Consider the following 26,624-nt stretch of genomic DNA (forward strand, 5'->3'; position numbering starts at 1 on the left):
CTTGGGCTCAGTAGTTGAAGCTCCCAGACTCTAGAGCACAGTCTCAATAGTGTGGCACATAGGCTTAGTTGCTCTGCAGCATGAGGGATCCTCCTGGACCAGGGATCAACCCATGTTCCCTACATTGGCAGGTGGATTCTTCACCACCAAGCAGTCAGGGAAGCCCCAACCTCTAAAAGTTTTAATGACAGTTTCATAATTATTTTGTCATTCTGAAAATGAATAATTCCTTTGGGCTGTAAGCTGTCAAACACATTTTTATGTTTTTGTTTTTAGGCAATGGAGTTACTAGTAGAGAAAGCAATCAGTAGTGCTTCTAGTCCTCAAAGCCCTGGAGATGCTCTGAGAAGAGTTTTTGAGTGCATTTCTTCAGGGATTATTCTTAAAGGTAAGTTTTACTTCATTTTTAATGTTTGTGTGTTTGATAGTTGAATGAGAATTATTCATTCTTCTACAAATGGATGATGATAATGCTTCATTCTGCCTATGGTGATTGCTGTAGGTAGTCCTGGACTTCTGGATCCTTGTGAGAAGGATCCCTTCGATACCTTGGCAACAATGACTGACCAGCAGCGTGAAGACATCACATCCAGTGCACAGGTACCATTGTGTTCCTAATCCCAGGGCTTTGTTTTATCACTTCCCTTACAGTTTTGGTTTTTTATAGTTGTCCTCTAGAAGAAATTACCATGTAGTATTCATTATTCCTGCTTCTTTAGTAAGTAAGCCCTTAGGATATAATTTAAACTAGATTTCATTAATCTTCAATTTTATTATATTAACTCTGTGTGTGTCCTGTATAAATATAAAAATACTACAGTATTTTCAGTATCATTAAATCTAGTTGTTATATTATATGTCAGGATCAGTAGAGCAACTATTCATGTCCTCTGGGTATACAGAAGTGATGTGCTGTTTGGTTTATGGAAATTTTTGTAATGATTTAGCCTTTCCTGCCACTGAAAAGGCCAGCTAATATAGTAATTAAAAGTGTGGGCTCTGAAGTCTAGACTCCTGAGTTTAAATACCAGCTCTGCATTTCATCTATAAGGGATAAGAGCAGTATCTGTCTCAAAGAAGATTGTTGGGAAGATTAAATAAATTAATCTTTCATTCAGTCTAAAACTTATACAACTTTCCTTTTTTGACTCCAGAAGTGTACTAAGAGGAGAAATGTCTACCAACTATAAACAATAACAATCTAGTCTAAGGCAGTTACACTGGTTGGACTTAAGATTTTGTTCTGTTGTCTCTTCTGGCAAGGATAATTTGAGAGGTCAGGATTAAAATAAATTGTTAGATTAAAAGTAATTTGAGGAAGAGTCAGTAATAATAGAACATTATGAATATCTTACAGACACACAAGATTTCCAATTTGTATTAAACAAGTTTTGTTTTAATTTCTTTGGGTTTAATTTTCTAGGGAAGATGACAGTTTACCATAAGTGGCTTTTTTTTCTTCGTTGGTACTTAAGAAATTATTTTTTGGGTAAGAAGTAGGGCATTTGAAAACTAATAAGAGAATTCTTAGTTGGAAGGAAGGAAAGCTTTAATGTGACTTTGAAGAAAGTGGTCTGATTTTAGGAGGTAGTTAGAAGTGTCCTTGTTAAAAGTGAAGAAGTGAAAAGTGTTAAAAGTCAGTGGGAAAAAAGGGAACGTCATACACTGTTGGTAGGAATATAAGTTAGTGCAGCCACTGTGGAGAATAGTATGGAGGTTTTTCAGAAAAACTAGAGCTGCTGCTGCTGCTGCTAAGTCGCTTCAGTCGTGTCCGACTCTGTGCGACCCCATAGACGGCAGCCCACCAGGCTCCCCCGTCCCTGGGATTCTCCAGGCAAGAACACTGGAGTGGGTTGCCATTTCCTTCTCCAGTGCGTGAAAGTGAGAAGTGAAAGTGAAGTCGCTAAGTCATGTCCGACTCTTAGCGACCCCATGGACTGAAGCCCACCAGGTTCCTCCATCCATGGGATTTTCCAGGCAAGAGTACTAGAGTGGGGTGCCATTGCCTTCTCCGAAAACTAGAGCTACATGACCCAAAAATTTCTCCTAGGTGTATGGCCAGAAAACAAAACAAAAAACTTTAATTTGAAAAGATATACATACCCCAGTATTCATAGCAGTGTTATTTACAATGCCAAGATAAGGAAGCAACCTTAGTGTCCATCAGCAGATAAATGGATAAAGAAGATGTGGTGTATATATACAATGGAATACTACTCAGCCATAAAAAAGAATAGAATTTTTGCTATTTCCAATACTATGGATAGACTTGGAGGGCATTGTGCTAAGTGAAGTTAAGTCAGAGAAAGACAGATACTGTGTATCACTTATGCTAAGTCACTTAAATTGTGTCTGACTCTTTGCAACCCCATGGACCGTAGCCCACCAGGCTCCTCTGTCCATGGGATTCTCCAGAGAAGAATACTGTAATAGGTTGCCACACCCTCCTCCAGGGTATCTTCCCGACCCAGGGATCAAACTCACATCTCTTTATGTTTCCTGCTTTGGCAGGCAGGTTCTTTAACACTAGTACCACCTAGAAAGCCCATCACATTTATTTGAATGTAGAAAATACAGCAAACTAGTGAATATAACAAAAATGAAGCAGACTCACAGAACAAACTAGTGGTTACCATTGGGGAGAGGGGAGTGGGAAGGAGCAGTATTGGGGTAGGGAATTAAAAGGTACAAACCATTGCATATAAAATAAGCTATGAGAAACACTGGACTGGAAGAAACACAAGCTGGAATCAAGATCGCTGGGAGAAATATCAATAACCTCAGATACGCAGATGACACCACCCTTATGGCAGAAAGTGAAGAGGAACTCAAAAGCCTCTTGATGAAAGTGAAAGTGGAGAGTGAAAAAGTTGGCTTAAAGTTCAACATTCAGAAAACGAAGATCATGGCATCTGGTCCCACCACTTCATGGGAAATAGATGGGGAAACAGTGGAAACAGTGTCAGACTTTATTTTGGGGGGGCTCCAAAATCACTACAGATGGTGACTGCAGCCATGAAATTAAAAGACGCTTACTCCTTGGAAGGAAAGTTATGACCAACCTAGATAGCATGTTCAAAAGCAGAGACATTACTTTGCCAACAAAGGTTTGTCTAGTCAAGGCTATGGTTTTTCCTGTGGTCATGTATGGATGTGAGAGTTGGACTGTGAAGAAGGCTGAGCGCCGAAGAATTGATGCTTTTGAACTGTGGTGTTGGAGAAGAGTCTTGAGAGTCCCTTGGACTGCAAGGAGATCCAACCAGTCCATTCTGAAGGAGATGAGCCCTGGGATTTCTTTGGAAGGAATGATGCTAACGCTGAAACTCCAGTACTTTGGCCACCTGATGCGAAGAGTTGACTCACTGGAAAAGAGTCTGATGCTGGGAGGGATTGGGGGCAGGAGGAGAAGGGGACGACAGAGGATGAGATGGCTGGATGGCATCACGGACTCAATGGACATGAGTCTGGATGAACTCCGGGAGTTGGTGATGCACAGGGAGGCCTGGCATGCTGCAATTCATGGGGTCGCAAAGAGTTGGACACGACTGAGCAACTGAACTGAAGAATATATTTACAGCATAGGGAAATAGTATATTAATAATAACTAAATGTGTATAACCTTTAAAAATTATGAGTCACTGTATTGGACACCTGTTAATTATTTAATAATTGTACATCAACTATACTTCGATAAATAAAAGTGAGGAAGTTACGTGTACTGCATCATTCCATCTATATAACATTAATGAACTAACAGAACAGATGAGTGATTCCCGGAGTTAGGGATAGGGGCGAGGATAGATGTGGCTAGTGAGAGTCTTGTGGTGATAGTATAGTGCCTTGTGATGGTGGTTAATGCAAACCTGCACATTTGGTAAAGTTACATAGATCTGTATACATCACACATAAACCAAGTGTGTATATAACTGGTGAAATCTGAATAAGCTCTATGGATTGGACCTAGGTCAATTTCAGTTTCTTTGTTGATGGGCCATAGTGCCCATATTAATAATTCACTTTTTTCCCTTGTCTGGGACTTTTCTTCTTTTCCTTCCATAATATTTACCTTTGTTTTTGTATCTGTATTCTCTAGTGATCTTTTTCGAGTTGCTTCTGCAAGATGTAGCTTTTGTCATTTATTCTGATGCCTTCCTGTAAGTGTCCAATAGAGCAGCATATCTTTGAAAGGGCACATTTTAAGGTTATCTTCCCTCTCAAAAAAGGATTAAGTAAACTTTACATCTTCTTTGATGTTGTTTTTAAAAATTTCAAGATGAATTTGTATGGGAATAATTTTAGTATCATCAAATTTCATTTGCTTTTAAATCATTTCCAATTATACATTAGAAATGTCTCTTGTTAGAATTTAGAGGTACATGCAAATCACATGCAGAGGAAGAGCTTACAGAGTGCTCACTCCAGCCTCAGATGCTACTGTGGTTTTCTTTACTGAACTAACTACTCTTCTATTTTGAAACCCCTAGTATGAGAATAGGCTGATGATCAGTAGCAATATTTCTGTAGTAAAAGTGTGTTACTATTCATTATTATGCAGCAGATAACTTTGGATATTTTCTTTAAATGGAGAAGAAAACCTTATTCTGTTTTATCTTTGGGAAATACCTTTTTTTAAGTAACTCTAAATAAATACTGTCCTATTATGATAAATAATCCCTAGTTTCACCTCATAAATAGTAACATTATGCATAATTGCCAGAAAGTGGAAACATCCCAAGTGTCTATCACTTGATGGATGGGTAGGTATACACATGTGATATATTCATACAGTGGAAAATTACTCGCCATTAAAAGGAATGAAGTGCTGATATGTACAAGGTAGATGAATCTTGAAAACGTTATGCTAAGTGGAAGAAGCCAGACACAAAAAGTCATATTGTGTGATTTTGTTTATATGAAATGTCCATAGTAGGCAAATCTATCTAGTTACAAAAGTAGATTAATAGTTGCAAGGGCCTCAGGGTAAAGGGATTGAGGAATGACTGCTATTGGGCCTTGGGGTTTTGGGGGGTGAGGGGAGGTTGGAACATTGGGAAGGTGATGAAAATGTTCTGGGATTAGAGAGTAGTTAATGTTGAAAAATTGTAAGTATACTAAAAAAAAAAAAGCAACAACTGAATTGTACACTTTACAAAAACAAATCTTATATGGAATTATATCTCAAGAAGTAGTCTAAACAATTCTGTTGAAGATTTAACCACATAGTGAAAGTTGCCTTTTAATCAAATGACTGTAGAATCTCCTTAAATATCCCTCAGAATATTGGGAAACTATGTCTCAAAATATCTTACGACACATGAGGTCTTGTGACATTGATGCCTAATGTATTCCTATATATATACATAGCCACAGTAGTGAAAAATCTTTTTTTAGTTCACTAACAAGTTGAAGAAGTATAATCCTCATTTTGTAAACCTGGGGAGGTGTGTGTTGGGAGGCACATGTGCCTGAGGATGAGCACATGGGCATCCATAGAAAAAGTTGCAAGATATGTGAATATGAACCAAAGAGAGGTTCATTTGATGAGTGAGATGCTTTTTTTCTTTGCTGTATACTGTCTTAGGATTTTTTTAATGAGCATAATAATTTTGTTGAATATTTTTTTTAACTTACATTAAAAAAAAAAAATAGCATGCACACAGAAAAGCCTGAAAATAAAAACTTCAGAACATACAGAGTCTTTCATTTATGAACCTTAATATTGTTTAAGGTGTTTCTTTCATTAAACATGCTTTTTTATATTGTTATGTTGGTCTATAAACCTAGTAAGAATTAATATTGGTTCTTTAATTTGACTGAATACTCTTTTTGTTGCAGTTTGCATTGCGACTCCTTGCATTCCGCCAGATACACAAAGTTCTAGGCATGGATCCACTACCACAGATGAACCAGCGTTTTAACATCCACAACAACAGAAAACGAAGAAGGGATAGTGATGGAGTTGATGGATTTGAGGCTGAGGGGAAAAAAGACAAAAAAGATTATGATAACTTTTAAAAAGTTTCTGTAAATCTGCAGTGTTAAAAAACAACAGGTGCCCATTCGTTGGCTGTTTTTCATTCATAATGATGTCTACTTCGAAAAAATTATCGAGAATTTAAAGAATTTCATGGAAGAACCAAGTTTTTCTATGATACTAAAATCTTAATGTACAGTGTTAGGTATTATATGAATGGAAAGACACCCCCACCCCCACCCTGCAAAATTGTGCTCCAGCTTGGGGAATTACAATGGTTCTGATTTTTTCCCCGTTATTTTGGTTTTTATTTACTGGTTGCCCTAGCTCCCCCTATATTTGTGTCTTTTATTACCTAGTCCTATTAAATCTTTACTGTATTTAATGCAGTATTTGTGCTTCAGTTACTATGTGTATTTTGATATTTTTATTTAGAGTTTTGTTTGCTGTTTGATACTAGTTGTTACTTTGTGTTACAGATAACCTTTACGCCTTCTTAATATTTTACAGCAGTACGTTTTTTTGTAACGTGAGACTGCAGAATTTTTTCCTTTTGTTATTCTTTATGTGATGGATTACAACACAAAAAGTTATCCTGCCATTTAAGTGCTCAGAACTAAATGTTTCTGCAGATCTTGTGGCATTTGTCTCTCTAGTGTGATATATAAAGGTGTAATTAAGACAGATTTCTGTTAATCTAATCAAGTTTGCTGTTAGTTGTGCATTAGCAGTATAAAAGCTAATATATAATATATGGTCTTGCAACAGTTTTAAAGCCTCTGCATAATTGATAATAAAAATGCATGACATTTTTGTTTTTAATAGACTTTTAAAATTTTAATTTTAGGTTTGACACGTAGATCTTTGTACAGTTGACTTTTTGACATAGCAAGGCCAAAAATAACTTTCTGAATATTTTTTTCTTCTGCATAAGTGGAAAGGGCATTTTTCATATATAAGTGGGCTAACCAATATTTTCAAAGAACTTTATCATTGTGCAACTAACAACAATAACTAGCCCTTAATTATGAAGACAGTTCCTTATTGGTGTGTGTGTGAGATTACTCTAGCAACTATTACAGTATAACAGTTGAATGATCCCTCCCCCTGCCCCTACATCCCATCACCCAGATAATTTACAGTTCTATTAACAGTGAGGTTGATAAAGTATTACTGGAAAAAAAAAACTTAAGATTATCTAAGAAAAAAACCAGAAAATTATTTGGTGTGGCCATCTTACATGCTTATGTGTCCTACAAAAAGCTAAATATTCTAGCAGTGGTGTAATGAAAAGTTACATCTTACTGTTAATATATGTATGCTCTGGTATACAGATGTCATTTTGTTGTCACAGCACTACAGTGAAATACACAAATAAAAACTTAAATTCATATAATGGCTTAAATGTATTATATGTTAGAATTGACATAAGTACTTCTGCTTTGAAATGACTTAATGTTTCCATAAAACCGTATTCAAATTTATTGGGTACTTAAATCTTGTTATTCCTGACAAATGATACTTCCTGGGCACATAATTTCCAGAAAAGTGTATAATTCAGTACCATATTGGTTCAGTTTCTTTCTTGGGCACAATCTTCCCCCAGACTCTTAGAGGAACAAGAGACTTGGGCTTTTCTTCCAAATTTGTGATACACTATCTTTGATCTTGGGCAAGTGTCTTTTTTTTTTTAATCTTTCCAGGTCTCATTTTACTCTTGAATACTTAGTCACCCAGTGAAAATTTTGGAATTATGTTTCTCACAGTTCTCTTACTTAGAAGGAAAAAACTGATATTTATCATGCACTAAAGATAATTATTGTGCTAGATCTTTCATATGTTTTCCTGTTTAAAACTATCATAACAATAAGTGAAGGTACTGTATTACTTATTTTCCAGATGAGGAAACTGAAGCCCAGAGTGACAAACCAAAGCTACTACATTAATTTAGTAACAGAGTTGAAATTGATAGATATCAAAAGTTTATGCTCAGGAAAGTTGAGGCTGTTCCTTTCATCTTGCAATTAATTATCTTCTAAAAATCTTTTCAACCCAAATTCCCAAATTTTGCATTTAGTTTTTGGTGTCTTCATCCAGATACACAAGTGATACCACTTAAATTTTTTTCAGTATTATTTATTTTTTGCATGGCTTAATTGTTTTCGTAGCTCTGGCTAAATCTGCATTAACTATCTTATATGAAATAAGGCTGACTTCAGTATCTGTTAGTATCTTTTCTTCTGCTTTGACAATTTTTAAAACTGTAAACACTCTAGTCAAGCATTGGTTCTCACCATGCTAATGTGTCCTTGAGCCAATTGTTTTGGCAGCTGATTTATTCTCTGCATCTCAGACTAGCTCTCCCTGTTATTACAGTGCATGCTTATGTTCCAGTAATGATAACCCAGATAAACTGATTTCTGTCACCCACTCCCTAGTTACATGATATACATTCCAAATTAGATTTATGTCTTCACCACTATTGTTTCTTTGATGTCTTTGAATAAGCTAGTATCAAAAATGCAAACTTGATATAAGAAAGGATCTCTGATTTTTTTGTTAATGGTATTTTAAGTCATTTTTTTCCTGCTTATTGACAAAAGAGCATAATGAGCCTTTTGTTTGGTCATGCTGTTACGTTGTCAGTATCAGTTGTGAATTTAAGTTATAAACAGTTACCTTAATGCATTCACCATTTTTTTTAACTGAATTTGGCAGAGCTAACTTAAATTTTCCCCAATAAAGGGCAAGTTTTATAGTGTAGATAATAAAGCAGTGATCTCAAATTTGTTCATGAGAGTCATCTGGGGACCATTCTAAACATTAACATTTGTAGGTCCTAGTTCCAAAGATTCTGACTGAGGAGGGCCAGAATAAGCCTGAGAATGTGCATTTTAAGATGACTTTCTCTTAGTTATTTGTTTGAACAGATTGTTCGTAACATGCTGTAAAGGTCAAAAAGTATAAAGGAGTATACAGCATAAAACAAAATATCTTCTGCCTCCCATTGTTTTCCAATTACGTGGCTCCCCTTTCTAGAGGCAGTGTTAATCCATTTGTATATTCACACATGGTCTGTGCACTTATGTGTGTGCCCCACTTGTGTCTGTACAGATGGTTGCATATTGTGTACGTTTTTCTGCACTTTACTTTTTCGCATCTAGTATGTCTTGAAGTCTTGGAGATTGTCCTGTGTAAGTCCACATAGGGAAACTGCATCTTTAACAAGTACTATAGGACCACGCCCAAGGTAAGAGAAACCCAAGTAAGATGGTAGGTGTTGCAAGAGGGCATCAGAGGGCAAACACACTGAAACCATACTAGTCAGTCTAATCACACTAGGACCACAGCCTTGTCTAACTCAATGAAACTAAGCCATGCCCGTAGGGCAACCCAAGACGGGCAGGTCATGGTGGAGAGATTTGACAGAACGTGGTCCACTGGAGAAGGGAATGGCAAACCACTTCAGTATTCTTGCCTTGAGAACCTCATGAACAGAATGAAAAGGCAAAATGATAGGATACTGAAAGAGGAACTCCCCAGGTCAATAGGTGCCCAATATGCTACTGGAGATCAGTGAAGAAATAATTCCAGAAAGTATGAAGGGATGGAGCCAAAGCAAAAAGAATACCCAGCTGTGGATGTGACTGGTGATAGAAGCAAGGTCCGATGCTGTAAAGAGCAATATTGCATAGGAACCTGGAATGTCAGGTCCATGAATCAAGGCAAATTGGAAGTGGTCAAACAAGAGATGGCAAGAGTGAATATCGACATTCTAGGAATTAGTGAACTGAAATGGACTGGAATGGGTGAATTTAACTCAGATGACCATTATATCTCCTACTGCAGGCAGGAATCCCTCAAGAAATGGAGTGGCCATCATGGTCAACAAGAGAGTCTGAAATGCAGTACTTGGATGCAATCTCAAAAACGACAGAATGATCTCTGTTCGTTTCCAAGGCAAACCATTCAATATCACGGTAATCTAAGTCTATGCCCCAACCAGTAACGCTGAAGAAGCTGAAGTTGAACGGTTCTATGAAGACCTACAAGACCTTTTAGAACTAACACCCAAAAAAGATGTCCTTTTCATTATAGGGGACTAGAATGCAAAAGTAGGAAGTCAAGAAACACCTGGAGTAACAGGCAAATTTGGCCTTGGAATATGGAATGAAGCAGGGCAAAGACTAATAGAGTTTTGCCAAGAAAATGCACTGGTCGTAACAAACACCCTCTTCCAACAACACAAGAGAAGACTCTACACATGGACATCACCAGATGGTCAACACCGAAATCTGATTATATTCTTTGCAGCCAAAGATGGAGAAGCTCTATACAGTCAGCAAAAACAAGACCAGGAGCTGACTGTGGCTCAGATCATGAACTCCTTATTGCCAAATTCAGACTTAAATTGAAGAAAGTAGGGAAAACCACTAGACCTCAATCAAATCCCTTATGATTATACAGTGGAAGTGAGCAATAGATTTTAGGGCCTAGATCTGATAGATAGAGTGCCTGATGCACTATGGAATGAGGTTCGTGACATTGTACAGGAAACAGGGATCAAGACCATCCCCATGGAAAAGAAATGCAAAAAAGCAAACTGGCTGTCTGGGGAGGCCTTACAAATAGCTGTGAAAAGAAGAAAAGCAAAAACCAAAGGAGAAAAGGAAAGATATAAACATCTGAATGCAGAGTTCCAAAGAATAGGAAGAAGAGATAAAGCCTTCTTCAGCAATCAATGCAAAGAAATAGAGGAAAATAACAGAATGGGAAAGACTAGGGATCTCTTCAAGAAAATCAGAGATACCAAAGGAACACTTTCATGCAAAGATGAGCTCGATAAAGGACAGAAATGGTATGGACCTAACAGAAGCAGAAGATATTAAGAAGAGATGGCAAGAATACACAGAAGAACTGTACAAAAAAGATCTTCATGACCCAGATAATCACGATGGTGTGATCACTGACCTAGAGCCAGACATCCTGGAATGTGAAGTCAAGTGGGCCTTAGAAAGCATCACTATGAACAAAGCTAGTGGAGGTGATGGAATTCCAGTTGAGCTATTCCAAATCCTGAAAGATGATGCTGTGAAAGTGCTGCACCCAATATGCCAGCAAATTTGGAAAACTCAGCAGTGGCCACAGGACTGGAAAAGGTCAGTTTTCATTCCAATCCCAAAGAAAGGCAATGCCAAAGAATGCTCAAAGTACTGCACAATTGCACTCATCTCACACGCTAGTAAAGTAATGCTCAAAATTCTCCAAGCCAGGCTTCAGCAATATGTGAACCGTGAACTTCCTGATGTTCAAGCTGGTTTTAGAAAAGGCAGAGGAACCAGAGATCAAATTGCCAACATCCGCTGGATCATGGAAAAAGCAAGAGAGTTCCAGAAAAACATGTATTTCTGCTTTATTGACTATGCCAAAGCCTTTGACTGTGTGGATCACAATAAACTGTGGAAAATTCTGAAAGAGATGGGAAAACCAGACAACCTGACCTTCCTCTTGAGAAATTTGTATGCAGGTCAGGAAGCAACAGTTAGAACTGGACATGGAACAACAGACTGGTTCCAAATAGGAAAAGGAGTTCATCAAGGCTGTATGTTGTCACCCTGTTTATTTAACTTACATGCAGAGTACATCATGAGAAACGCTGGACTGGAAGAAACACAAACTGGAATCAAGATTGCCGGGAGAAATATCAATAACCTTAGATATGCAGATGACACCACCCTTATGGCAGAGAGTGAAGAGGAACTAAAAAGCCTCTTGATGAAAGTGAAAGTGAAAAAGTTGGCTTAAAGCTCAACATTCAGAAAATGAAGATCATGGCATCTTGTCCCACCACTTCATGGGAAATAGATGAGGAAACAGTGGAAACAGTGTCAGAGTTTATTCTTCTGGGCTCCAAAATCACTACAGATGGTGACTGCAGCCATGAAATTAAAAGACGCTTACTCCTTGGAAGGAAAGTTATGACCAACCTAGATAGCATATTCAAAAGCAGAGACATTACTTTGCCAACAAAGATTCGTCTAGTCAAGGCTATGGTTTTTCCAGTGGTCATGTATGGATGTGAGAGTTGGACTGTGAAGAAGGCTGAGCGCCAAAGAATTGATGCTTTTGAAGTGTGGTGTTGGAGAAGACTCTTGAGAGTCCCTTGGACTGCAAGGAGATCCAACCAGTCCATTCTGAAGGAGATCAGCCCTGGGATTTCTTTGGAAGGAATGATGCTAAAGCTGAAACTCCAGTCCTTTGGCCACCTCATGCAAAGGGTTGACTTATTGGAAAAGACTCTGATGCTGGGAGGGATTGGGGGCAGGAGGAGAAGGGGACGACAGAGGATGAGATGGCTGGATGGCATCACTGACTCGATGGACGTGAGTCTGAGTGAACTCCAGGAGTTGGTGAGGGACAGGGAGGCCTGGCATGCCGTGATTCATGGGATCACAAAGAGTCGGACACGACTGAGCGACTGATCTGATCTGATCTGATAGGACCATCTCCAAATAATGTTTTTCTTCAGTTACAGGTGATTGTGATGCAAGTTATACATGGATCATGCTTTAATAAGCATGCTTTACAGTTTAAATTATTTAAATTTAATATCAAAGATGTTTTATGATACAGCAATAAGTTAACTAATATTCAGCAAATCATAATATCCCGCTTCCATAAACAATTTTATTGATGAGTCATCATCTAGGTGATTTTAGTTCTTTATCTTGCTTACTGTAATAATGTTAGATGTAAAAATTGAAAATAGGAAACAACTAACTTAAAAGCTTGAGTAGTTTTTCTGAACAATACTTAAGCTGGTTCCATGGTAAATATAAAGCTACTGTATTCACTCTTTCCTAACAGTCCCAAGTAAATACATGGTACTAGAGACAAAGGGTCTTCAGTTTAGAAAGGATTGATCAGTTAGTGACCTCATGTGAAATATTCTTAAAAATCAAGTGATCTGTTGAATGAAAGTATGAAAAGGCAGTTAAGTCTGATCCCAAGTAATTAATCATTCTTAAAATACACAAATATTAGCTCAGAAGTAGAGAAACAGCAGAGGACATACCTAGGGCTTGGATCAGTATGGACCCTATATTAAATAAATACAGGATAATGCAGTATGACAGGTTCTTGAATGAGAAAAAATCCAGGGTGTTGTAATTTACCTTGAGCTTTGCCATAAGCTATTTAAAGGGAAGTTATATCTCAGTGTACTATAATGTACCCAGAAACAGAAGGCTTGCTTTTTACTAATGCACAATGTGGAGGGCTGGAGGGAAGTTAACACCTACATTACTGGGACTTCCCTGGTGGTCTAGTGGCTAAAGCTCCATGCTCCTAATGCAGGGGGCCATGGCTTCGAGTCCTGGTCAGGGAACTAGATCCCACATGCTGCAAGTAAGAGTTTGCATGCCACAACTAAGATCTCGCACAACCAATAAATATAATTTTTTTTAAAAATTGCTTTACCAACCACAGCTAATTTTATTGAGATAGTTCTGCAAGCCTTTATAGGCAAGATTCTCTGTTCATGGGTCTGCCATAGCCTGCTTCATGAAGCTTACATTCTAAACACACAACTACTCTGGAGAAAATTAAACTGCAATTTAGAGAGTTGTAGGACAGAGAATCACAAACATAGCTTCCAGAAAACCCTGTGCAGTCCAACTAACTAGGGTGCCCACACTCCTTGGATCTCGAGGCAGGCCAGCTTTCCTCAAATTTTGATGTGTGAATAAGTCACTCCAGAATCTGGTTAAAATTCACATTCTGATTCTCTTGGCTGGGAGGAGTCTGCAGTAGGACTATTTCCTAGAGATGCTAAGGCTGCCCAGATAGAGGCCCACACTTGGGGTGGGAGGTGGCAGACTAAATATAAGATGAAGCCTTAGGGGACACAACACATTAATTGCTTGATGGTAACTTTTTGGATATTATTAAATAGATACGGGATATATATATGTAGTTGGATAATGTGCTCTGGGCATTAATTTTAATGTGGTACTCAGAGTGACCAAGATAGTGAATTTGTTCAAAATTATGGCATGTATTTGGAACCACAGAAGAGGGGAAAAAGATGATATGGGGGAGAGAATGGATTCTAAGTACCATCTGATATGAATACCTACAGGGGAAAAAGTTGAAATGGCTTTTTAAAAACAAGCGCAACAATAAAATGGATAGGATCACTTGCAAAGAAGTTGTTGACCATGTTCAAAATTAACCGCCTTTCTCAGTATCAAAAAAACAATCCATCCAAAAAAACGAGTGGAAGATCTAAGTAGACACGTCTCCAAAAAAGACACAGAGATGGCCAAAAAGCGCTTGAAAAGATGCCCAGTGTCACTAGAGAAATGGCAATCAGAACTACCATGAGATATCACCTAACACCAGTCCAAATGACCATCATCAAAAAATCCACTCACAATAAGTGCTGGAAAGAGTATGGAGGAAAGGGAACCCTCCTACACTGTTGATGCAAATGTAAATTGATAGAGCCACTATGGAAGATTCTTAAAATAGAACTATCATATGACCCAGTAATCCCACTCCAGAGCATATACCCAGAGAAAACCATAATTCAAACATAAACATACATTTCAGTGTTCACTGAAGCACTGTTTACAGTAGCCAAGACATGGGAGCACCCTAAAAATCCATTGACAGAGGAATGAATAAAGATGTTCATATATACAATGCAATATTACTCGGCCATTAAAAGAATAAAATAATGCTACTTACAGCAACATGGATGGACCTAGAGATTGCCATGTTGAATGAAGAAAGTTGAGACATAAGACATCCCTTATATGTGGAATCTAAAAAGAAATGATACAAATGAATTTATCTACAACAGACTCAGAGAACAAACTTATGGTTGCTAGCAGAGGAATAATGGGGAGAAGGGATAATTAGGGAGCTTGGGATCAACGTGTACACACTGCTATATTTTAAATGGATAACCAAGAAAGACCTACTGTGTAGCACAGCAGCCTGGAGTAGAGGGGGGCTTAGAGGAGAACGGATACATACATGTATGGCTGAGTCCCTTTGCTGTCCACCCGAAACTATCACAAGGTTAATAGGCTATACTCCAATATAAAAAGTTGAAAAAAATTCTTGGCATTAGGTATAAAAACATCTTTTTTGAGTTTAAAATGGTATTATACTATTGGTCCATGTACTGGGGGTCTCCTGTGTTGCGGGCGGATTCTTTACCAACTGAGCTATTAGAGAAGCCCTGCTGCTGCTGCTGCTAAGTCACTTCAGTCGTGTCCGACTCCGTGCGACCCCATAGACGGCAGCCCACCAGGCTCCCCCATCCCTGGGATTCTCCAGGCAAGAACACTGGAGTGGGTTGCCATTTCCTTCTCCAGTGCGTGAAAGTCAAGAGTGAAAGTGAAGTCAGTCGCCCAGTCGTGTCCGACTCTTCGAGACCCCATGGACTGCACCCCATCAGGGTCCTCCATCCATGGGATTTTCAAGGCAAGAGTACTGGAGTAAAGATCTAGTAAAGATCATTTGAATAGAACTCAAAATGATCAATGTTCTTAAAGGTGATAACAACTATTTCATGGCAGTGAAAATACAAATATGAATAATATTTTAGAAAAAAGTGGGTGCTGGTTTTTCTACACCTCAACTTTTCCCTTTTTTTCTGGATCTTTTCCTTCTACCTTTGAACATTCCTTCTCTGCTTCTGCGACTTCTGAGTACAATCAACCCTTGACGGCACAGGTTTGAACTGCACTAGTGCACTTACATGGAGAAGGCAATGGCACCCCACTCCAGTACTCTTGCCTGGAAAATCCCATGGATGGAGGAGCCTGGTAGGCTGCAGTCCATGGGGTCACTAGAGTCGGACATGGCTGAGCGACTTCACTTTCACTTTTCACTTTCATGCATTGGAGAAGGAAATGGCAACCCACTCCAGTGTTCTTGCCTGGAGAATCCCAGGGATGGGGGAGCCTGGTGGGCTGCCGTGTATGGGGTCGCACAGAGTCGGACACGACGAAGCAACTTAGCAGCAGCAGCAGTGCACTTACATGCGGATTTTTTTCAATGGTAAATACAGCAGCACTGCACAATCTGCAGATACAGAGAAACCGGGGATATGGAAGACCTTCTATAAGTTATGCAAATTTTCCACTGCAGAGGATTGACTCCTCTAACTGGGCCCCCACCCTTACATTGTTCAAGGGTCAGTGTAGTACTTTCCATGGTTCTATCATCAGCATCTTCTTATGTATACATGATATTGATCTCATCCATCTTCCAAGTTTCAGATACTCCTTTTGTTAAATTTATTTCCAAATCCTTTCTTTCTATCCAGTCTCCAGTCTTGCTTTTTTATTTCCTGTCTCCAATTTTTACACTGTTCAACCTACAACCCCCAGTATATTCCTCCTAAAGCATCCATTTGATCGCTGCTACTCAAAACACCTTCAAGCAACTCCACATCACTGTGCTAATATGGTATATGTGGTTTCATCTTCAGGACATCACTAGGTGGTAGATACTCATCACACATGAATCAACCAGGGATTGAGGTGACTAACATGCTGTTGCTATAACGATCATTTGAATATCACTTCTTGAATGTGTCAGAGCATCAGAAATCTACCTTCCTGAAAAGTCCTGTTGGCCTCAAAGCCTGAACTTTAAACCTTTATGCTAGGTACCTCCTATAGATTTGTCCTTTTAAAAATATTTTTATTGAAATATAGTTGATTTACAACATTGTATTAGTTTTTGCTTTAGTCAAACCTCTTTCTGCAGAATTTTAATGCTTAAGACGTGATGTACAGGACACAACGGGACGAACTGAAAGAATAGCATTAAAACATATGCATTACCATATGCAGACTAGATAGCCAGTAAGAATTTGCTGTATGATGCAGGGAGCTCAAACCTGGTGCTCGTGATAACCTAGAGGGGTGGAATGGGGTGGGAGGTGGGAGGAAGGTTCAAGAGGAAGGGGACATATGTATGCCTATGGCTGATTCATGTTGATGTATGGCAGAAACCAACATAACATTGTAAAGCAATTATCCTCCAATTAAAAAATTTAAAAAGACATATGCAAATAGATTTTAAGTATCCCAATTTTGGTCTACTTCAAAGACCTACCCATCAGCTGTTTTTCCCCCACTTCATTCTAAAGAACCTATAAAGCTGTATCTCTTTCAAAGGTCAATGTTTAAGCAAGGATAGGAAAAAGGAAATTCCATCTCCTTTGCTCTGCATTTTAACCTTTACTTAAGCCATAAGTCAAAAATGATACCTAAAGTACTATACCCAGGATGTAACTGTGTCTCATTTGGCCCAAATACTATTAGAAACTTTGAGCCAATATTAAACAAAGATTTCACTAGAAAATCCCAATCTGACTTCTATCAAACTGGAAGATATGATGACATAAGGCAAAGTTCCTATGATGAGAGTAATGGCTACTTACTCCCTGTAGAGGAAAAATTTAAGACAAAGCCTGTTCTGGTCAGCTTACCAAAGCCTCTACTGTTCTCTACTTTTGTCTACCAGTTCGACCCTGTGGGCATCTGGTTTTATTATATTTCAGATCCCTGACATTTTACCTATGGACCCTTCCAATCTTCATGTGCAACCACATATGTTAAACTGGGGACCAGACAATCTGTAAAATTACTGTCAGTTCCAAAATTCTTCAATTCTATAATCACATGTTTCGAAAGCTAGGGTTTTTGATGTCTCCCTCACCTAATGTAAAAGATAGCTGTAAAGAAACACTTGACACGTTTCCTTCATTGGTTGTTTCAAAAGAAATATCAGGAAGGAGGCTTGAAATTTAAGCAAGCCATAGCCTCAAGGGAATTCTTTATTTCAGAACAGAGAACAAAACCTCTCTTTTAAAAATCTCACAGTAACAGTAGAGCAGCTTGCCTGTCTTCCTGTCTGCTGTTCGATTGGACTAAGAGGAGGGGAAAATGGGCTAAAAGGAAAATGCTTCTAGATGTTCTAGATGGCAAGATCTTAATTACATGAGTTCTTTTTTTTTCTTTTTATAGAAGCAGTGCATATCAGAAGAGGTTTAAAACAGGAAAGGGCTTACTATGGTGAAGTGGAAGGGCAGCTACAACACATTTTTTTTTTGCTTTTGAACTTTTTCATTTGTAGTGTGATACACCCAATTAACAATGTCGTGACAGTTTCAGGTGAACAGTGAAGAAACTCAGCCATATTAATCAAAACCAAATTTATGAGCTCCAGGTCCTGGTAAGACGAGGTAAGTACCCTCCTTCCCATATTTCCCTCAGAATTCAACTGTAAAATCTGGATAAAATACATAGAACCACAATGTGAGGATCCTGAACCATAGCCTTTTTTCTTTTTAACATTTTATGTATTTATTTGGCTGCACCGGGTCTTAGCTGTGGCATGCAGGATCTTTAGTTGCCTCGTGTGAACTCATTCCCTAACCAGGGATCAAACCCAGGTGGTGCATGCAGTCTTGGCCACTGGACCACCAGGGAAGTCCCCCCTGAACCACAGTTAGTAGCATGCAGATTGGAAAAGACCAGAAGTATCATCAAACCAACAGTTTTGCCATATATCCCCCTCCAGCGGTAAACTCACTGCTTAGCCTTGGACTTGAGTGCAGCCATAAAAGTGTGTGGCAGAATGCAATAACTAAAACTCCAGATTTCTGGGCCAGAGGGCTGAAAAGGGGCATCTGGGGGAACTGGAACACACTATGCAGACTGGGGAGGGGAAGGAGAGAGAGCAAGTGACCCCATATAGCTATTTATAAGTAATACTATAATAATTATAGTAATTTCTTATTCTGAGGCTCAACCTCGACTTACTTCATGAAACCAACATTATCCTGATCCCGAAACTAGGTAGAAACAGTTCAAAGGAAACTCCAGACCAATATGCCTGATGAAATTAGACTGAAGAGGGACTTCCCTGGTGGTCCAGTGGCTAAGACTCTGAGCTCCCAGTGCAGGGGGCCCAGGTTCGATCCCTGGTCAGGGAGCTAGATCCCACATGCTACAACTAAGACCCAGAGCAGCCAAATAAATAAGTAAAATTTAAAAAAAAATTAGATTGAAGACTCCTTAACAGATTTATCAAATCAAATCCAGTAATATACAGAAAGATTAATCACCACAACCAAGTGCAGTTTCTCTTGGGAATGCAAGGCTGGCTCAGTATGAAAATCAATACGTGAATTTTAGCATTAAAAATATAAAACTATAAAATTTAAAGACAACTAACTAGAGAAACCATTATAATATATCAAAGAGTTAATAAATATGTTCAAATCATTTGAATCTGATTCTACTAAGGAAAGAATTAGACACAGCATAAAGATTTACCACCTGAATGGTCAAGAATTAGAAAAATGAAACATTTGTGTAGTTCAGTTCAGTCGCTCAGTCCTGTCCGACTCTTTGTGACCCCACGGACTGCAGCACGCCAGGCTTCCCTGTCCATCACCAACTCCTGGAGCTTGCTCAAACTCATGTCCATTGGTCGCTGATGCCATCCAACCATCTCATCCTCTGTCATCCCCTTCTCCTCCTGCCTTCAATCTTTTCCAGCATCACAGTCTTTTCTAATGAATCAGTTCTACGTATCAGGTGGCCAAAGTATTGGAGCTTCAGCTTCAGCATCAGTCCTTTCAATGAATATTCAGGACTAATTTCCTTTAGGATTGACTGGTTTGATCTCTTTGAAGTCCAAGGAAATCTTAAGAGTCTTCTCCAACACTACAGTTCAAAAGAATTAATTCTTCGGCATTCAGCCTTCTTTATGTACGGTCCAATCCTCACATCCATACATGACTACTGGAAAAACAAATTTTTAAAAATAAACATTTTGTCAACCAGATTGACAAAGACTATAAAGATTGAAAATATTAAGTAATATTAAGATCTCAAAAGCAAAAACAAGGTCACCAGCTCTGATGACATCTGAATTATCTTTTTTTTCTTTAATGCAAATATACAGATAGAGATTTTGAGCCAGAAATTGAACTTCAAAGAAGTTATCTTAAAGAATTAAATCTAGTGAACATTTCTTGGAGCTTTCTGAGATGCTGTTCCCTTGTTATAATCCTCAAATTTGGCTCAAATAAGATTTTCCACTTCTTTCATTAAAAAAAAAAAAGAATTTAATCTAACCAGATAAGTATAGCAAACTATAAATTCAAATATATCTACAGAGGAATTATTGGCAAGTGAGTAAGATTAGAATCAATTAATATATCCAATAAGAACTTTAATGAAATACAGTTCTATCACCTAAGTGTTATTATAGACCAGTGCTTCTAAAAGGGAGTGCCCCCCTCCTTAAAAATCACTTTTGGAATTCCCTGGTGGTCCAGTGGTTAGGACTCCACACTCTCACTGCCGAGGGACCAGGTTCGATCCCTCATCTGGGAACTAGGATCCCACAGGCCTCACAGTATGGCCAAAAATACAACCTCCCCCCCAAATCAACAAAAAAAACCCACTCATTCAACCCCTGAGATGACGTTAGCTTCCTCAAGAATATTAGGTCAGGAAAAAAACTGAAAATAACTATGTAGGAGCCCTAACACATAAAGAAAGTTACTTTCCAATGTTGAATGAAAAAAATCAGATTATAAAGCCATGTGTGAAGAATGCTCCCTTTTTGTTTTACTAGAGAAGGATGTATATATAGTCCATTCTTCCCTTAATGTTCCCGGTGGTGACCCCTATGCGGCAGGTTATGACTTTTGTTTCTGATTAGGAGATTTGCTAATCTCTGTGTTTCTTTAATAACTTTTACTATGCAATAGGAAATGATTACCTAATAATACTTAAATAATTACTATGGTGTAAAAACCCCACTGAATCTCCACACGCCTAAGGATAAATTCCAAAATCCTTAGCATGCCATTCAGGGCCCTCTGAACTGTACTCCCAGGCTGATCTTCAAGCCTTCTCTCCCACCACTCCCTGTACCAGGACCTACCTGCCTGTCCCCTGCACAGCGCAGAGCTTGCTCCCAGCTCTGCATGCGGTGTGTGTTCCGCTGCCTCTGAGGTCAGCCTCACCGGTCTATGAGGGGCTCCTTCTATGACCCAGAGGGGCAGAGTCTCTTTTAGGTTGAGGAAAGTGGCACCCTGGCAATATGAGGAGACAAGAAAAAAGCAGAGCAGAGAGACTTCTTTCTAAAAACAGATTGAGGGACCTCTCTGATGATCCAGTGGCTAAAAATCCACGCTCCTAATGCAGGGGGCCCGAGTTTGATCCCTGGTCGGGGAACTAGATCCCATGGGCCACAGCTAAGACCCAGTGTGACCAAAAAATCTCATTAAAAAAAATTAAAATGAATTGATTATTTTTCTGACCACATACATGGTTCCAAATTAACCTTCTCTTTGTATTTTCTCTTTAGTCTGTGTTGTCTCATGTGAGATGAGAGAATGGATTGCATTTTTTCCCCTCTCTTTCTGGGTCCCCAATTCAGCTGAGCCATAACACTTTTTTTCAGGCTTCTTAGACCTGCGTCAGATATTTGCAAAGTCTGAGATTGCCTGGCTTGGTGCTTTACTTGGCTGCCCTCAGGTTCTGTTCCAGAGACCAGGTGAATGAATGGTGAATAGACTCCAGTGTTCTGGAGGGAAATGGGGAGATGGGGGAATGGCCCGTCATTAACAGTGCTCAAGCAGAAAAATTTACTCTCAAAAACAGTGCGATATTTCTTTGCAGCTCAGCCATTTTCATTCTTTACATTCTTTTTTTTTTTTTTTTTTGCCTTTAGACTAAAAAGATTTTTTAAAAAACAATTTTGATTACGTTTATATCTTGGGGCAGATGACTATTTCCAACAGAAAACAGTGGGTCTTTCACACCTTCTGTGTCCTTTTATAGCAACACCTGAACAATAAGCCTTTCATGTTTTCGGTGAGTGGGGATGGGTTAAGCCAAGCTCAAAACAGACCTGGCTGCACTTTGAGCTCAAATAACCCACTGGGGAGGCATGCTTGCCTGCTTTTATTAGAGAGGGTTCTCTTGGCCTTTATGAAAACAGCTTCCTTTTTCCCTCTGAGATCAGTAGGCTCCAAATGCGAGTGTTCCTCCTCTGTGGCACAGAAGTTCTTCCCACTGTTCTACCAGACTTTCAAACCAGATTCAGCCCCGAGCAAAACTTGGAAGGAAAAGAAGATTCTCTCAGTGCCATCTTTGGGAGAAACAGCCTGGAGGCCAGGTCCCTCACTTTTCTCCAGCCAGCTCCGGAGTATCAGAAATTTTAAGATCTAAACTCAACGCTTTGACCTCAGTTACAATTCAAGAAGGAACAACACACCCTTTTGAGTTTGTGAGACACAGCCTTCATATGCTTGGATGACATGGGAAGTGTTAAGTTATCAATCATCACGATGTGAGACACCAACAAGCTTTTCTCATTGCTGTCTCCTGGAGATCATCCCTGAATCAGAGGCCAGATCTTGACTTCTATTATCCCAGGAGTCAAAGAGTCAAGAGAAATGTGAAATGAAAAGCCAAGCAAAATAACAGGTTTTTCTGCTTGCTGCTTCCTCCCTCCCACTCCAGACACACACACACACACACACACACACACACACACACACACACTGTCTCTCTGTCTCTCTCTCTCCAGAGTTCTGAGCTGGGGAGAGACCAGCCTCAGAGAGAAAGAGCAGAGTGAGCAGCAGGAAGTGTCCCTGCACTTACCCCCCACCTTCACCCCCTCCCCACCCTGTGACCCTATGGCTCAGGGGACCTAAGAGAAGAGTGGGCCTGAGTCTGGCCCCCCTGTATGGGACTTCCAGTATGTGATGCCTTGTTGATGCTCTCCCTTCCCCTGGGCCCGGGCAGACAGTAGTTGAAATGGTAGCACAGCCTTTCCAGGTGTTGGAGAGCTTGCAAAAGCCCCTTGACTCTTCTTATCTCCCAAGGGGTTTGGAAATGACCCACAGTTTTCAACGGCCCCTAAATGAGACCTAGAAAGTCATTAGGAGAGAGAGAGTCAGGGTGCTCCTGGGAGGCTGCCCGGCAGAGAAAATGGCCACATCCCTGCATGGTGGCTCAGATGGCAAAGAATCTGTCTGTAGTGAGGAGACCCAGGTTCGATCTCTGGGTCAGGAAGATCCCCTGGAGAAGGAAAGGAAGGGCAACCCACTCCTGTATTCTTGCCTGGAGAATCCCATGGACAGAGGAGCTTGGCGACCTACAGTCCATGGGGTCCCAAAGAGTTGGTCATGACTGAACAACTAACAGTTTCAAGCCCCTCATTCAAGGATAGGGCACAAAGCATCCCAGGGATGAGGACTTGGCTGAATCTCTGAGGAATTGCCATGCTAGCCATCTGCTCAGGGGCAAGGTGAGGCTGGCATCCTCTGAACCAGGCACCTTCCGTGTCCAGGGACAAACAGGCTGAGCAATGGAACCAGCTCGGGAGATGGGCAGCCTGTCCCACCCCAGCGCAGGGCTGGCTGGGCTTTGTGCACCCGGAGCTTCAACTCAGGACAGAGAGCAGGGGAGAAACATGGAAAGGAGCTCGGAGGTGGACTGTGAGTGGCTTAGAAGACTTGAGGTGACAAAGATAAAGCTCAGAAATAACCAGACCAAGTTGCCTGTGTCAGATGGCTGTGGCTTAACACTCATGTTCAGAAATCAGATTGTGTAAGTCCCAGGGCGGCATGACCAGCAGTGGGATCTTGGGCAAGCTGTTTTGCTTCTCCGGGTTTTGTGACAACCGTCCACCTCACCCGCCCACAACCCCTGGCTGTTCAAAATGATTTTCTTTTTTTTTTTTCCAGCTCTGATAGTTGTTCTACAGCCTCTAGGGGTGGGACAGCAGCTGACTCCAGCCTGGTTTCTACTGCATGTTTTATGTTGTCCTGGAGCCGGTGAGCCCAGAGGAGGCGGGTGGAGAAGGACAGGGAGGTCAAGGCTCCGCCGCCTTCTCTGTCATTTCCCTTCATCAGGTGCCCCAGCTCCCCAGCAGAGGGAACTCCGCGGCCTGCGCTGAGAACACCTTCCTCATCAGCGATTTTAAAATAGTCCTGTAGAGGGCGCAGTTTCCTCGTCCCAGAGGCTGCGGAGGTTGAGTCAGGTTCTGAATACTGTTCCGTCCATCGTATAACCTCCTCAAAGCCCCGAGGATAGTACTCCTGGGGAAATGGAGAAGCATGGGGCTGCCTCTGGACGAGAGAAACTCCTGGCTCAACTCTAGGGAAGGAGACAATTGCACTGATACTGACATAGCCAAGTTCCTGGGTCAAGGCAGCATACAGGTTCCCTGCGCTTAGAAATCCGGAAGACGTCTAAATGGGTGCCAAGAGTCGCCAGGGAAGATGTCAAAGAAGTGGTAGCATTGGGAGTAGACCTTGATGGATTTGGGGACCAATGCCAAGGCAACAGAGACAGAAAATGGTAAGGTCTTGTTAAAAGCTCTTGCTTTAAAATCAAAATTCAGTGTGCTTAAATTGTTCGCTTTAAAATGGCTCATTTTATGTTATGTGACTTTCATTTAAAATTAAAAAAAACTACATGAGATGGTTCTATGTGTGTATGTGTGTGCATGTGTGTATACATAATTTATTTATTGTTGCACTAGGTAATAGTTCAAAATCCAAAGATAAAAAAGAACATATAGGGACTTCCCTGGTGGCCCAGTGGTTAAGACTACAGGCTCCCAGTGCAAGCATGCAGCAACTAAAAAGACCCCATACAGAGCAACAAAGACCTGGCATAGCCAAATAAATGAACAAATAAATATATTTTTTTAAGTGTACAATGGAACTCTGCTCCAACAATGTTATGTGCCAGTCTGGATGCTGCTAAGTCACTTCTGCTGCTGCTAAGTCGCTTCAGTCGTGTCCAACTCTGTGTGACCCCATAGATGGCAGCCCACCAGGCTCCCCCGTCCCTGGGATTCTCCAGGCAAGAACACTGGAGTAGGTGCCATTTCCTTCTCCAATGCATGAAAGTGAAAAGTGAACGTGAAGTTGCTCAGTCATGTCCGACTCTTAGCGACCCCATGGACTGCAGCCTACCAGGCTCCTCTGTCCATGGGATTTTCCAGGCAAGAGTATTGGAGAGGGGTGCCATTGCCTTCTCCAGCCAGCCTGGATAGGAGTGGATTTTAGAGGAAAATGGATACATGTGTATGTATGGTTGAGTCCATTTGCCATTCACCTGAAATTATCACAACATTGTTAATTGAGTATATTCCAGCACAAAAAGATTAAAGTTTGGAAAAAAACAAACCAAAAAAGATATACAGTAAACACTTTTCCAGTCTTTCCTCCAAATGCCCAGTTTTCCATTGGAAAAGCAGCTAATGCCATAGTTCTCTTTGTATTTATCCAAAGATACTCTGTGCAAACACAGGGAACCGGGTATATGTAGTCTTTATTTCCATTCTTCCTTTACACAAATGGTAGCCTACTCTGCATATGTTTGGGCACCTTGCTTTGATCACTGAATGCGTCTTGGCTCTCATACCTTATATACCAACTCTCTAAATAATTTGTTTATTAACATTCCTGTGATACATTATCTACAGATGCCATTATAATCTTCATTACTTTCATTTTTTTTTTATAGGCAAGAAAATTGAGCTCCAAGAAAATCAATACCTAAAGGTCACACATCTAGGAACTGGTGGAGGTGGGACATAAACCCAGTCTGACACAAGAATATTTGCTTTTAACCACTCAGCTTTATAGCTTCTACCTAAGGAACTTCCTTATTCTTTCCTATAGATGCGTAGTAAGTATCCCATTCTGTACTGTATGGCGGTACCATAATTTATTCAACCCCTGTCTACTGATGAACATTTAGGTTTTTTCCAACCTTCTGTTGTTACCAAAAAAAAAGAATTGCTGCAGAGAGTAAGCTTGGATAGATGGCATGTCACATGTATGTGTCTTGTCAGGATATATTTTTCAAAGTGAAATTCCTGACATAGTTTTTGATGGCTATCGCAAAATTGCCCTTCGTCTTGCCCTATTGATTTTCTTTTTTTTTTTTGCCCTATTGATTTTCATCCTTCCCGAAGTATTGGATGCAAATCCCTGTTTCTCCAGTCCTCACCGAGGCTCACTTAATATTTTAGCGTCCAGTGAGTGGTTAGGTGCTAGTTAGGTGCTAGACCTCTGTAGGTCTCCTCCTATAGAGGAGACCATCCCTGCTTTCAAAAACTTCCAGTCTTTTATTATTATTATCATTTAATTTTATTACTTGACTGTGCTAGGTCTTGGTTGCTCTGAGAGCTTTCCTCCAGTTGCGGCCGGCAGGGGCTACTCTGTAGTTGTGGGCACGGGCTTCCCCTTGCAGTGACGTCTCTTATTGTGGAGCACAGGTTCGAGGTGCTTCAGCTTCAGTGGCTGTAGCACGGAGGCTCAGTAGTTGTGGCTCCCAGGCTCTAGAGCTCGGGCTCGGTTGTCCCGCAGCATATGGGATCTTCTCAGACCAGGGACTGAACCCGTGTCTCCAGCATTGGCAGGTGGATGCTTTGCCACCGAGCCACCAGGGAAGCCCCCCAAACTTCCAGTCTTATTGGGAGAGGCTGGGAGACAAATCACAGAGGCCCATCAGGAAACCTTTATTTAGGAAAGTGTCAGTCCATTAACTTTCATTTTTGTTACTAACCTGGG

The 26,624-nt window shown here is 40.2% G+C and overlaps 1 protein-coding gene across 4 annotated transcripts in view; it reads left to right on the forward strand.

The window, feature by feature from the left end:
* The window catches only part of ZFR (zinc finger RNA binding protein), an 83,734-nt gene extending 76,367 nt beyond the window's left edge, over nucleotides 1-7,367 (forward strand). For 2 of the 4 annotated variants that reach the window (XM_027520577.1, XM_027520576.1), the window contains 3 exons: nucleotides 277-388; nucleotides 503-600; nucleotides 5,836-7,367. In XM_027520577.1, the coding sequence (XP_027376378.1) occupies nucleotides 277-388; nucleotides 503-600; nucleotides 5,836-6,015 (390 nt within the window). In that variant the 3' untranslated portion in view covers nucleotides 6,016-7,367. Of the gene's footprint in view, nucleotides 1-276; nucleotides 389-502; nucleotides 601-5,835 lie in introns of those variants that run through there. The other 2 variants (XR_003507251.1, XR_003507250.1) reach the window with 2 other exon arrangements.
* The last annotated feature ends 19,257 nt before the right edge of the window (nucleotides 7,368-26,624 follow it).

This window comes from Bos indicus x Bos taurus, chromosome 20, assembly GCF_003369695.1.
Source record: "Bos indicus x Bos taurus breed Angus x Brahman F1 hybrid chromosome 20, Bos_hybrid_MaternalHap_v2.0, whole genome shotgun sequence".
Taxonomy (NCBI): Eukaryota; Metazoa; Chordata; class Mammalia; order Artiodactyla; family Bovidae; genus Bos; species Bos indicus x Bos taurus.